The sequence below is a fragment of the Octopus bimaculoides genome, chromosome 6, assembly GCF_046866305.1.
Source record: "Octopus bimaculoides isolate indiv1 chromosome 6, ASM4686630v1, whole genome shotgun sequence".
Lineage (NCBI taxonomy): Eukaryota > Metazoa > Mollusca > Cephalopoda > Octopoda > Octopodidae > Octopus > Octopus bimaculoides.
In genome coordinates, this window is record NC_142933.1 from 108,134,955 (window position 1) to 108,148,156 (window position 13,202).

At 37.1% G+C, this 13,202-nt stretch overlaps 1 protein-coding gene across 1 annotated transcript in view; it reads left to right on the forward strand.

Moving 5' to 3' along the window:
- Positions 1–9,115, forward strand: part of LOC106879285 (caveolin-3) — a 120,635-nt gene extending 111,520 nt beyond the window's left edge. Inside the window, exon 3 of the mRNA XM_014928785.3 lies at positions 6,926–9,115. Within this exon, the coding sequence (XP_014784271.1) occupies positions 6,926–7,189 (264 nt within the window). The 3' untranslated portion in view covers positions 7,190–9,115. The remainder of the gene's footprint in view (positions 1–6,925) is intronic.
- Positions 9,116–13,202: the final 4,087 nt, after the last annotated feature.

Below are 13,202 nucleotides of genomic sequence, written 5' to 3' on the forward strand. Positions count from 1 at the left end.
GAAGAAATATAAAAGATGAATCTATCAGAATTCCTTTGACATTTTGTCATCTGCACTAAACAATTTTAACGGATTTTGAACTCATACATAGAAAACTAAAATGTCCTTTATTTGAAAACGCAATGCCTCGAGATCTGTATTCAATCAATTCGTTATTAGATAAAGAAGTGAGACAGTGACCTTCTTGCAGTAGCTAGGGAACCGTGGGCTAAATACATTTATAAGATTTTCATGTTTCGCATTACTTTCCTTCAATTGTTCCCTTACATGTCTATGTTTGGTGTGTGTGTGTGTGTGTGTGTGTAAGCATGTGTATGTGTGTGTGTGTGTGTGAGCATGTGTAGGTTAGTGTGTGTTTATATAATTACATAAATGTTGGACCCTACAGTTGTTGGCAAGTGAATGTGGTTTCATAGTGACTACATGCACACATATGTATATATGTGTGTATGTGTGTGTGTATGTGTGTATGTATGTATGTATGTATGTATGTATGTTTGTATGTATGAATGTATAAGTGTTATTACATAATTAAACGTCAAACCCTGCAGTTCTTGGCAGAGTTTTGTGCGACTTTACAATATTCACAACTTCACGACTGACGCAGATTCTCTCCCTCCTCCTCCTCCTCCTCCTCCTCCTCGCCGTTTCAAAAACATCGATAACATTCTATGTTTTATTCATCGATTTCCAGTCTCTGTTAGACTCTGACAATGCCATAGACACAAGTGATTGAAAAGAAGCTCCGGGTCAACAGATGACTGAAGCGGAGGTGTGTTGGTGGGTTTTGTTTAACATGATGCAATTGAATGCGACAGTTAGAAGTTTCACATTCGCCTTGGTTAAACAATGGACATAGGGTTTTACCAATAGGAAAAAAGTTAGGAATGATGCTGGCAAATAGTAATTTCCATTGCAAAAAATAATACCTGAGCCTATAGAAGCCCTTCTGGTGTCACTGCTCTATCTCCCGGAAGACGAAGCTTCGCATCTACAACGCATCGGCCATCTCCATTTTCCTCTATGGGGCTCAAAAGTGGCATCTCTCGAAGACTCTGGCCAAGAGGATCGATGGCTTCGATAGCAGAGCCCTGAGAACCATCGAGAACATCAGATTGTACTGTCATATTTCCAACAAAGAACTGCGCGAGCGCACGCAAGAACCCGCATTCTGCCACCTCATAGCTATCTGTCACATTCGCTAGTACGGACACGTCCTCCGTCTCCTGCTAGATCGCCCGTTGGATCGTCTCACGCGTTCATTCGACGCAGCAACTGTGAGCTGAAAGAGGCCTCGTGGCATACCCCTCACCAGATGGCTGGATGTGATTAAAGATCTTCAGAGGCTTGACAACATCTTGAAGGATACAGAGGGACTGGAAAGGTGTTGCCAGTGATGGACAGTACTGGTGGACCTGGTCTCTTCTACGCATGATGACATCTCTGGGACCACTAACCAGGGATGACCCCAGCCTACTCAAACAAGAGCATGAAGCAAGCAAACAGCAGCAGCAGTAGCAGCAAGCAAGTAGCAAGGAAGGGACATAATTTAATAGCATAAGTTAATAGCATGACATCATATAAATCAATTAGACCTGTGGTCCCTATGCGATTTTTTGAGGGTCCACACTAGCAAAATAGTAAATAGGGGATTCACGGTAGTATTTTAAAGGTCCATGAAAATATTTTTGCTTTAGATGTTTCTGGTGCAAGAGAGAGCAAGGTTATTTTCTCTAATGTTTTATATGGTTTTTACGTTTCCAACCACTGAAACTTACTCTCTCAGAGAATTCCATTGCAAACCTACAGAAGTGAAAGTGTGAAAAAAACAAAATAGGAATTTTGAAAGCAGTGTCTATAAAACTAGTTTTGAAATACTGAATAGCTGTGAGAGTCCACCAGAAAAAAAAATAGTAATGAAAGGGGTCCGCAAGTAAAAAAAAAAAAAAAGTCGTTGAGAACCACTGAGTTTGATGATGATGTACCGAATGACGTTCGCAAGATATGTGTGGTAATAGATAACTTTGTTAATTGTCTGGAACATCAATAGAATTTTCAATTGCAGCCGTCTGAAAATCCCCAAAGCCACAAGAGTGAAAAGCAACAACAAAAATGGTGACAACAATTGCTCAACAAAACTATAGCAACAACAACGAAACCAATACAACCAGTTGTCTGTGTAAAACCTAATGACAAAAGCTATCGCTGTCGATATTTTTCCAGAGACTTTCATTGTTTGTTCCCATAATTAATTCGTTATCGTTTCCCCACCCATGCTAAACGAGGAACGGTCTTCTTTATTGTCCAGTGGGGTGCTTGGTTTTCTTTCTTCTTTTTTTTTAATATATAATTTCATTTTATTTTCAATTAATTTTCATTAATGTATTTAACTTTGGATATGAAATTCAATTATTCGTTCATTGTCGCAGCTTTTTCATGTATATCCGCTGTTATCATATTGATATCAAATTAGCTACTTATTTGATAACAACAGGCACACGTATAACATAGATTCATACAACCAAACACTTTCTAATTACTTACACATATGCACACACACACGCACAGACACACACACACACACACATACACACACACGTAAACACATAAAAACAAACCGACGCGCACTCTCATACATTCATAGCAATATATACATTTGTAGACGTACACATGAATTTATGAAAGTATATACATTAAACATGAATGTTTCGGTGGTGGATCACCATTGTTCGACGGCTGCAAATCGACGTAGATTATAGTGTAAACATGTGCAAACATTCAAACATCGTCGCTAGCTTTTCAAATCCTGTTGTATCTCATATGGAAATTTTAATCTACAAACTTCGATTTGTATACCAGGAAACACGGTATCTAGTTATCTCTCTCTCTCTATATATATATATATATATAATAGTAAATAGGGGAAACCATGGTACAGAATATAGATTGGTAAATGTTTTTATTTTTCATTCCCTTTCGAAATTATCCCTACTTTTTGTGGTATGTAGTCTTGCTGCTATTTCTAGCGGGTTAGATGTCCTATTACAGGCATCTCTGTATTTTAAATGAATATATATATATATATATATATATATATATATATATATATATATATATCTTTCTCTCCCCATTTATTATCTATTTATCTACTGTATTTTCTGGCATACAAGTCGACGCACTATACAGCGTAAACACTCAAGCATCGTCTCTGACTTTCCAAACCCCGCTGCATTTCACCTGGTATTTCTGGTCCTCCAAAGACGTCTTGGGGTTTAAGTCGACCTACCTTTTGAAGGCTGTGAATTTTGGTAAGAAACATTCGACTTGTGTGCCGGAACATTCAGAACCAATTCCTGAATTCACATATAAGTGATTGCGTATTACACAGACAGCTGTATGGTATGATGACACCAATCTTATATTGATATTAAAGTGGGGAGGACGCAAAACGTATAATGCGAATATTTTTCTCAGTAAAGCTCCAGGAATTTAAAGGTGCTCCAGCATGGTCACACTCCAATGAATGAAACAAGTAAAAGATAAAGATACTTGGTGTAAATGTAATGAACAATAAGAAAGAGAACACAGGACGCGCTCACAAGGTTTCATGAATAAGGTATTAGCTTAAAGTTTTAATGGAAAGAGAAAAAGTTGTGATGTTTCGGACGTTAGTCCTTCATCAGAAGAAAGAGAGAAGCGTAGCTGGAGAGATAAAGCAGAATATTCAGTGAAAGGGAGAGAGAGAGAGAGAAAGAAACAACGAACGAAGATTTGGAAACCAGGTGGAAATGGTGTACAGTTGAAGAATTTAAGAGAAGAGGAAGGAAAGAGGGAGTGAGTATGAAACAGACAATCTTAACATTTTAATGGAAAGAGAAAGTATCTTAACGTTTCGGACGTCGGTTTTTCATCTCAGAAAATAAAAATATAGCGGGAGAGAGAAGCTGAATAGTCAGTGAAAGGTAGAGTGAGAGGGAAAAAAAGGATCGACGTACTAAAAGCAAGGTGGGAATGCTATACTGTTGGGGGTGTTAAAAATGAGTGGTGGCCGGTGTATACGAGGCGATATCAAACATTTTCCGGACTAATTCTGTAGTGCACCAACACGATTGCGTGCACAGTGACCTTTATGAAGCAGTGAGCCGAGTGATATCGCTATGTTTACTTCACAACTTGTGAAGTTTGTGTTTTTGTGGTCACGTGTATTACCGTAGTCTGCAATTTTGTTATGGACACGAAAAGCCAGCGTGAAATTTTGCTTTAAAGTTTGGAAGTCTGCGAGATCGACATTAAGCATGCTTCGGCAAGCTTACGGTGACCAGGCAATGGGTCGTATGTAATGTTTGGAATGGAACAGGCGCACGACAGAGCTGCAGCGCAATTAAGAGCATACTCATAGTGGTTTCGACATCCGAGTATTGTGCATCGAGAATTCGTTTCCCAGGGCCTGATCGTCGACGGAGGGTTCGGCTGCGACGTTTTAAAGCGTTTCAGTGAGGGCATTCGGCGAAAGCGACCGGATCTGTGGAGCGTAAAAAATTGGATTCTTCACAACTACAATGCACCCTGTCACCAGGCTCTTCTCACTCGTGAGTTCCTCGCCAAAAACAAAATAGTATCACTTCCGCACCCACCCTATTCGCCAGATTTAGCACCTGCAGACTTCCAGTTTTTTCCCCAAGAGGAAAATGCAGTTCAAAGGTCGCCGTTTTAACACCGTTGTTGAGATCTAGAGCGAATCGCAGTAAGTCTTCGACTCGCTTACGAAAGATGACTTCCGGGCCGGATTCCAAAAGTGGCAGGAACGCTGGCACCGGTGTACTGCTGCGCAAGATGACCATTTTGAAGGAGGCAATGTTAAAATTTAGAGAAATAAGTTATTTTGTATTAAGCATAACTTGTCCGGGAACTCTTTGAAACCACCTCCTATATGCAAATACGAAATGCACACTGTACTGGGCCGACCATAGCGTTGGGGCGGCAGATAATGTTGATAACAAAAGTACTGTTATTTATTACGGCTAGTGCTTGAGCAAAAGAAGTGTTGGATCTCTTTGCCATTGAAAGGATGTCGTTAACAATAACATGAAACTGACAATTGAAATACTAAACCTCTTGAAATGAGTTTTTATGATCTGTATGCTATGAACATAAGGCATTTTATGAAAACGAACACATCTATAAGGCAATTAAGAACAGGGAAACTGGCAAAGTGAAATCTATTCTATTTGTATTCGATAATATACGATATAGTGCTTCAGAAGCGGGTGAACTCAGTGCTCATCTGCTCTCCACATTAATGTCAACCATTTTGAAGTGTAAACCTTTCGAATATCTCTGCGCTAAACATAAACTTGATATCACTTTCTCCCGTCGTAAAATCTCAGAATCTCCAAAATTGCTTCATTCGTTCTCTTTCCTGTCGCCGTTGTCCTTTTCCTTTCTTTCTTTCTGTCCTTTCTTTCTTTCTGTCCTTTCTGTCTCTTCGTTTTGCTCTTCAATAAATTGCAATGCAATATTATTGCTAAACTTTCTTTCACTGCATACTCGAGATTATCGAACATCACACGAACCTTTCTTGACTGTACAGATTCTGCACACACTTGAGCATGTCTCTGTGTGTGCGTGTGTGTGCATTTGTGTGTGTATCCGTCTTTGTGTTTGAGCTTATACCCCGCCATCGCTTGAAAACCAGTGTTGTTTTTATTTACTTCCTGGTAACTTAGCACTTCGGCAAAAGGATCCGATAGAATAAGTACCCGATTTTCAAAAATGAGTGTTGGGGTAGATTCGTTCGACTAAAACATTTCAAGGTGATGCCCCAGCATGGCCACAGTCTAATGATTGAAATAAATAAAAGATAAAAGAAGCATATATGTTTTTTATATATGTATATGTGTAAATATCTATATAGCATGCATACGTGTGTGTGTGTGTGTGTGTGTGTGTGTGTGTGTGTGTGTGCTTACATAAAATATCGTTTAAAATCCCGTAAAGTCCAGTGTAATATGACAGAGCTTTATCCAGCAGGAAGACGGATTATCAACACTTTAAGTGGAACGGTTGAAAATTGCAAGTTTATCCGCATGAAACCAATAGTAGCATCGTTAATTCACATATAAATAAGATATACATGCACTCATACACATGCACACACACACACACACACACACATATATATATATATATACATACATGCATACATATATATACACACACGCATTCACACACACACGCACACACGCACACATACATACACACACACATATACATATATATATATATATATATATATATATATATATATATATATGAGATGTTTTGATATCCAGATAACCCAAAAGGCAAGTAAGGCTAAGTAAGTGCTACGGAAGATTCGTTGTTAAGTTCGTGGTTCAGTAATAGTATGAGTGAGGAGTCCGAGGCAGGTCGTGTGTGAGCGTGTATATGTCAAAGAAAATAAGATAACAAGGCCAAGGCAATTTGATATTGTTAGGACATTTATAAATAGAAAGTTGGTCTGACAGCTGTTTCAGGGAAATAAATGATATTTCATCAGCAGAGACGAGTTAAAAGAGCTTCAGTAGAAAGAATTAGTAGATTTCATTCTTTAAGAGGTTATTTTATTGTATATCTCTCCTTCTCCAGAATAACTTCTAAATATATGAATTCTGCTATATCCTTCTACTGAAGCTCTTTTAACTCGTCTCTGATGATGAAATATCATTTATTTCCCTGAAACAGTTGTAAGACCACCTTTCTATTTATAAATGTCCTAGAAATATCAAACTGCATTGGCCTTGTTACTTTATTTTATTTAACATGTGTGTGTGTATGTGTCTGTGTGTGTTTGTATGTGTGTATGTGTGTGCATTCATATCTACACATAGTATACTAACACTTCTGTTTTTTTTCTTTTCTCTAGGTATTCAATGTAACCAAAATCTGGTGCTATCGAATTACGTCTACAGCTCTGGCACTGCCGATGGCTGTGTTGTGTGGTATCAATTTCGCTTGCATGAGTTTTTGTAACGTGTGGGTAGTGAACCCGCTGGTACGGTGCCTGGCCATAGAATGTCACCTCATCAGACAAGTATGGGACATGATACTCGAAGTTGTCTTCCGGCCACTGTTCGTCACTCTCAGCGATTGCATCACCTCCGTAAAGATGGCTCTCGCGGGTGAATGACATAAGTGGAGCGGCCAAAGAATGGCCGCCGTTAATGCAGAGAGCGTGATTGACATTCCGCGTACAGAAGAAATCATAGAAACTGAAAGAAAAACCGTAGTTGATGTGAAAACCGACTGAATGTGAATGAATTTGAAGAAAAATACGAACGGAACGCAATTAAAGAATGATGTTTGTTAACCACACTCATTTCCCTGCTGTCCATCCTTTTCAGTTGATGTTTGCAATAAAAAAAACACACAACATTGACTCCCACAATGACTAAAAGCTTGTCTTCATTCAATCTCGTGACATTCGCCATATTCATCTTTATCGTGGCTGTTGTTGTCGTAATTGCTGTTTATATTTCATAATTATCTCTTCTATTGTTGCTTTTGTTTTGTTGTTATTGTGTTTTATTGTTTCAAATGCTCCTAGCTATCACCCATTTAAGTACAGGAACCGGTTTCAAATTCCAGTTAAGCCGGAACTTTTATATTTTGCCTCTGAGTCTCTTAAGAAAGGCATGAGCGTTACACGATCTCATTAATCCCTTTGTGCCTATGCAAGAATCCCTTCAAACCTGCGCAGGTCAACTTGGCCTTCGATCCTCGATGAAATGAAATACCAGTCACATTCTTTGGTCATATAAAAAGAATCATAACTCCTTCTCAATTCATGACTTTGAGCCTCTTTTAGAAGCAATTCTTATATTCATTAAAGTGAAAAGCTGGCAGAATCGTCAGAGCGTCGGGACAAATGCTTGGCACTATTTTGTTCCGGTTCTTTACGTTTTGGGCTCAAATTCCACCGAGGCCAACTTTGCTTTTTGCCCTTTTGGGTCGTTAAAATAAAGTACCAATCAAGTGCTGGGGACGATGGATTTGACAAAACTCCTCCCCTCAAAATTCTTGTGCCTTTAATAGATAGATTAATATTACCATCAGAACGGTCAATGGTGCGAACCGGGAGAATTTTTATCGTGTCGGACAAAATACTCAACAGTATTTTCTTCCGGCTTTACGTTCAAATACCGCTGACGTCGACTTTGCCTGTCATCTTTTTGCGATCGATAAAATAAGTACCAGCTGACCATTGGTGTTGATCTAATCGGCTAACCCTGTCCCTGAAATTACCGACTTTGAGAGAGACTTTGAAATCATTATTAATAGAACGGTTACGCCGACGAGCTGGCAGTTAGATGGCAAGTGCGTTACAACGTGAAACAAATATTCTAAGTGTGCTTTTGTGACGGCACTTTACGTTCCGAGTTCAAATCCCTCTTTGATCATTTTTACCTTTTTATCCTCCAAGAATGGAAGTATTGTTTTGACTTATTCCACCGCAGCCAACATCACCATTTTTCAGTCCTAATACCTTTAATAGAGGCAATTATTATTCGCCAGTTTTATTTTTATTGCGGGTTTTCATTGCACTACCAAGCCCAGCTGGGTTGGCATCGGCTACATGCGAAGTTATTGTATTAATTTCTTGTGTTCTATTATATTAGCAACAATCAGCGTCACGTGTGCAAATGCTGTTTTTACAATCTGATTTACTTTATTTTTCAGATACTTATATAGAAAAGGTTTCTCCATTTACAAATGTACATATACATATACTCATACACACACACATATAAATATATATAAAGATACATACATAGCTATGCATACGTATTTATATATTATATATGTACATATCTACATATATATATATATTCATATATATATACACACATGTATATATATATACATACATACACACACACGCATACATACATACATACATACATACATACATACATACATACATACATATATACATACATACATACACACATACATACTATAAACAGAAATTTCAAAGTAGCCCATACACAAAACTCTCGATTATTTAGTCATGTTGTAACTTCTGTTGGTTGAAAATAAAATTTATATAAACCCATGTTTTCAGTTCCATTCTTCTTGTTTATTCTACCAAGTCTATGTATGTGTTTATATATATATATATATATATATTGGTTGTGTCTTCGAATAACAATGTCCTCCAATTAGCCTTAATCATTTTGTCTGTGTATTTGACATATCCCAGGTTACGGTCTCTTTGTCATCAAGCACATCTAAGTAAGTCTGCTCGATGCAGTCAGTTTTTCATATCTTATCCACTTTTTGATGCATACTTTTGGGAAAGACATGAAATTTCTCATTTCACTATATTTTTTACAGCTCAGCTATCAAATTATATCTTGTGATATCAACATTCATTAGTTTGCGTATAAAGTTCTCCATTTTTTTTAATTCTTATTTCTTTATCTTCTAATACTCTATGCATTGGATATATATTTTGTATTCTATTTGTTGTTTATGTTTTGTTTTCTTTTACTATTTCTGTGGAGTTATACAATTTGCACTATTTTTCTTTTTTCTTTCTCACTCTAGTTGCAATGTGATGTGTATACGTATACCCATGCGCACACATATACACGCACATATAAATGCGGGAATGTATATGTACATTTGTACGTATATGTACTCATATACATATATATGTGTGTGTGTGTAAACACATATATATGCATATATGTGTGTATATGTATATATATATATATGTAATCACATATATATGCATATGTGTGTATATATATATATATATATATACATATATATATATATATACTTATACATATATATGTAAATATACGTGTGTGTGTGTGTGTACATGTGTGTATCTATTTACGTATATATCTGTTTACATATATATATTTATATACATTCATATGTGTATATTTGCCTATATCTGTATATTTAAGCATATGATGTGTAAAATATATACGTATACACACACAAACATATATACATGTGTGTACACATATGTATATATGCAGACATATGTGTGAATAAATATGTATATATATATATCTATATATATATATATATATATATACATATATATAGGTTTAATATATATGTAATATCTATATATGTGTGAGACTTTGCATGTGCCCGCTTTTCTGTGTGTGTGCGTGTGTGTTTGTGCACCCGCGTATGTTTGTGTGTGCGTATGCGCAAATGTTTCTTTTCGATTTCCATTGGTGCAACAGTTGGTTCACATCTTACTGATTAAGACACATATTTACATTTAACGTTTCAGTTTTTCAACATAGAAACACTTTTATCAATTTATCTCCATCCTTCTCTTCGTCATCGCCATGTTGTTATTTACGCCATATTTACTGTAGCGTAAGTTCTTCGATTCGGTAAAGAAAAAAACGTTTTCGCTTCTACTATAATTTGTTCATTTCTATTTCTGAGTGCGATTTTCTTGGCATAATATTTTTGCCTTATTAATTGTGGTCATCCAATCCACCAATCATCTTCGTTCTTCATTTAAAGCTGGTCTCATTCACTTCTAGAACTCTCTATCTTGTTATGTTTAAAATATGGCTGTATTTATCTTCTTGGTGTATATTTTCTTCTTCTTCTTCTTCTTCTTCTTCTTCTCATCCCGCTACTTCACATGATATCTGTTATTCTTATCATTATTATTGATATTATTATTACCTCCGCCTTAGCAAAGGCTGAGTTATTGGTTTCAGTAGTGTTTGTTTGTCCGTGGACAAAATATCTCAAGATTTTTGGATCGATCCGGTACCGGACAACGATTCTGGATTATTTTTCCTATTTTTTTTTTTACTTAATTTCATGGAGTGGTCGAGTACGTTTTTAGTATTCTCGTTTGTGAGAGCAGGCTTTGGTCGGCCGGAGGCTATAGAAGAAAACACTTACCGAAGGCGCTACGCAGTGGGGTTTGAACCCGGAACCATGTGATTGGTAGGCAAGCTACTTACCACACATCCGCTCCTGCACCTACTACTATTATTATTATTATTATTATTATTATTATTCAGTAGTTTTATTTTTATAACGTACTTTCACTTCACTACCGAGCGCAGCTCTGTGCGCCTTGGGTATGTGCTGTGGTTTGCTGTGGTGCTCTTATGTTTACTGTATTGAAAGTGTTTTGCGTAGAATATGTGCAGTACCCAGTAGTGCAATTTTCTGTATGTTATATATATTTGTAAGTCCTGGTGTTTTTGTTATGTATTTGTCTGAATATTTTTTTATTATACCTAAGGCACCTACTATGATAGGAATTGTTTCTGTTTTTAGATTCCACATTCGAGTTATCTCTATTTTTTATTATTATTATTATTATTATTATTATTTTATGTTTGACTTTTGTTTTGCATTTGTACAAGTTGGATCCAAGTCTCACCCAGAGACCTCAAGAGACAACAAGTTAGAAGTTCATGTAGGTGTTATGCCTAGGGTACCATATATTTGGATTTGTACAGTTTTGTTCAAGTGAATGTTTAAGAAACCATAAGAAAATTATGTTTGCTTTAAAATTTGAGATCACATAGACAGTATTTTACGTAGGGTATGGGCAGTTCCCATGAGCACTATCTTTTGGACTTCAGCCATTTTGGGGTTTCCTGGTATCTGAGCTAGGTAGTAATCAGCCCGTTTCGCTGTCATTCCCAGGGCCCCTATGACAATAGGTATTGTTTTCGTCTTCAGATTCCACATTTTGCTAATTTCTATTTCAAGATCTTTATATTTGCTCAGTTTTTGGTAGGTCTTGACAGATACGTTTATATCAATTGGGACAGTCATATCAATGAGGAGGCATGATTTTTGTCTGAAGTCTTTCAGTATGATGTCTGGCCTATTTGCGTCTATCTTTCTGTCAGTTTGAATGGTGAAGTTCCAGAGGAGTGCAATGTGATCATTTTCAAGTACTGGGGGTGGTTTGTGTTCCCACCAGTTTTTATCATGGGGCAAGTCCAGGTTTTTGTATATTACCCAGTGAATATATTGTGCAGCTCTATCATGCCTGTTGAGATACTCTGTAGGCGCAAGCAGACTGCACATGGAGACAACATGATCGATGGTCTCATTTTGTTGTTGGCATATACGACATAATGGGGAGCTGCCGTTCTTTAATATGTTGGCCTGGTAGTTCTTTGTAGGTAGGCATTGATCTTGGGCTGCTATGATAAACCCCTCTGTTTCTGATTTCAATCCAGAGGCCATTAACCATTGGTGGGTAAGGGCTTTGTCAATATCTGCATTATTCGCTCTCTTTGGGTATTTGCCATTGAGAGGTTTTCCATGCCATTTTTCAGTCATAATAGCTAAGGCAGCAATTTTAGCACGGGTTTTCAAGCGCTTAGCTTTTTCTGTAGGTGTTTCTAGTTCGTCTAATTCTTGAATTTGTTGCAATTGGAATTCACTTAGATATTCCTTTGCCTGTTTTGTTACTGAGTAAGATGCTTTCTTGCTTTCATATTTTAAGACAAGTTTTAGCATCCAGTCCTCAGAGTTTTTCATATAGGTGTCTAGGCCAATTGTGGCTACCTTCATTGATAATGCCAGCTGTAGTAGTCCTCGACCTCCCTCTTTTCTTGGCAGATAAAGACGTTCTATATCTGCCTTAGGGTGGTGCATTCTATGCATTGTCAACAGTTTTCGTATTTTTCTGTCAACATTACATATTTCAGTAATTGACCAGTTAACGATGTTGAAACTGTAAGTCACGACTGGTATGGCTAGAGCATTGATCGCTTCGATCCTGTTTCTCGCGTTCAGCTCTGTCTTCAGTATTGCTCTCACCCTGCGATAACATTCTCTTCTGATCCTTTCCCTCATCACTGAGTGCTTGATATTGTCCCCTTCAATTACCCCTAGGTATTTGTAGCTCTCCGCTGGTTCTAACTCTTTTATGACATTTTGCTGGTCAAGGTTCACATTAGATGTATTTGTCATTTTTCCTTTGATAAAGATAGCTTTTGCACATTTATCAAGGCCAAATTGCATCCTGATGTCATCACTGAATTGTTTAACAATCGCTAGTAGGAGTTGTTGGTCATTTTTTGCAAAGAGCTTTAAATCATCCATGTAAATGAGATGATTTATATTTTTATCAAATATTTTATAACCATACTGTGCATCATTGAGCAATTTTGAGA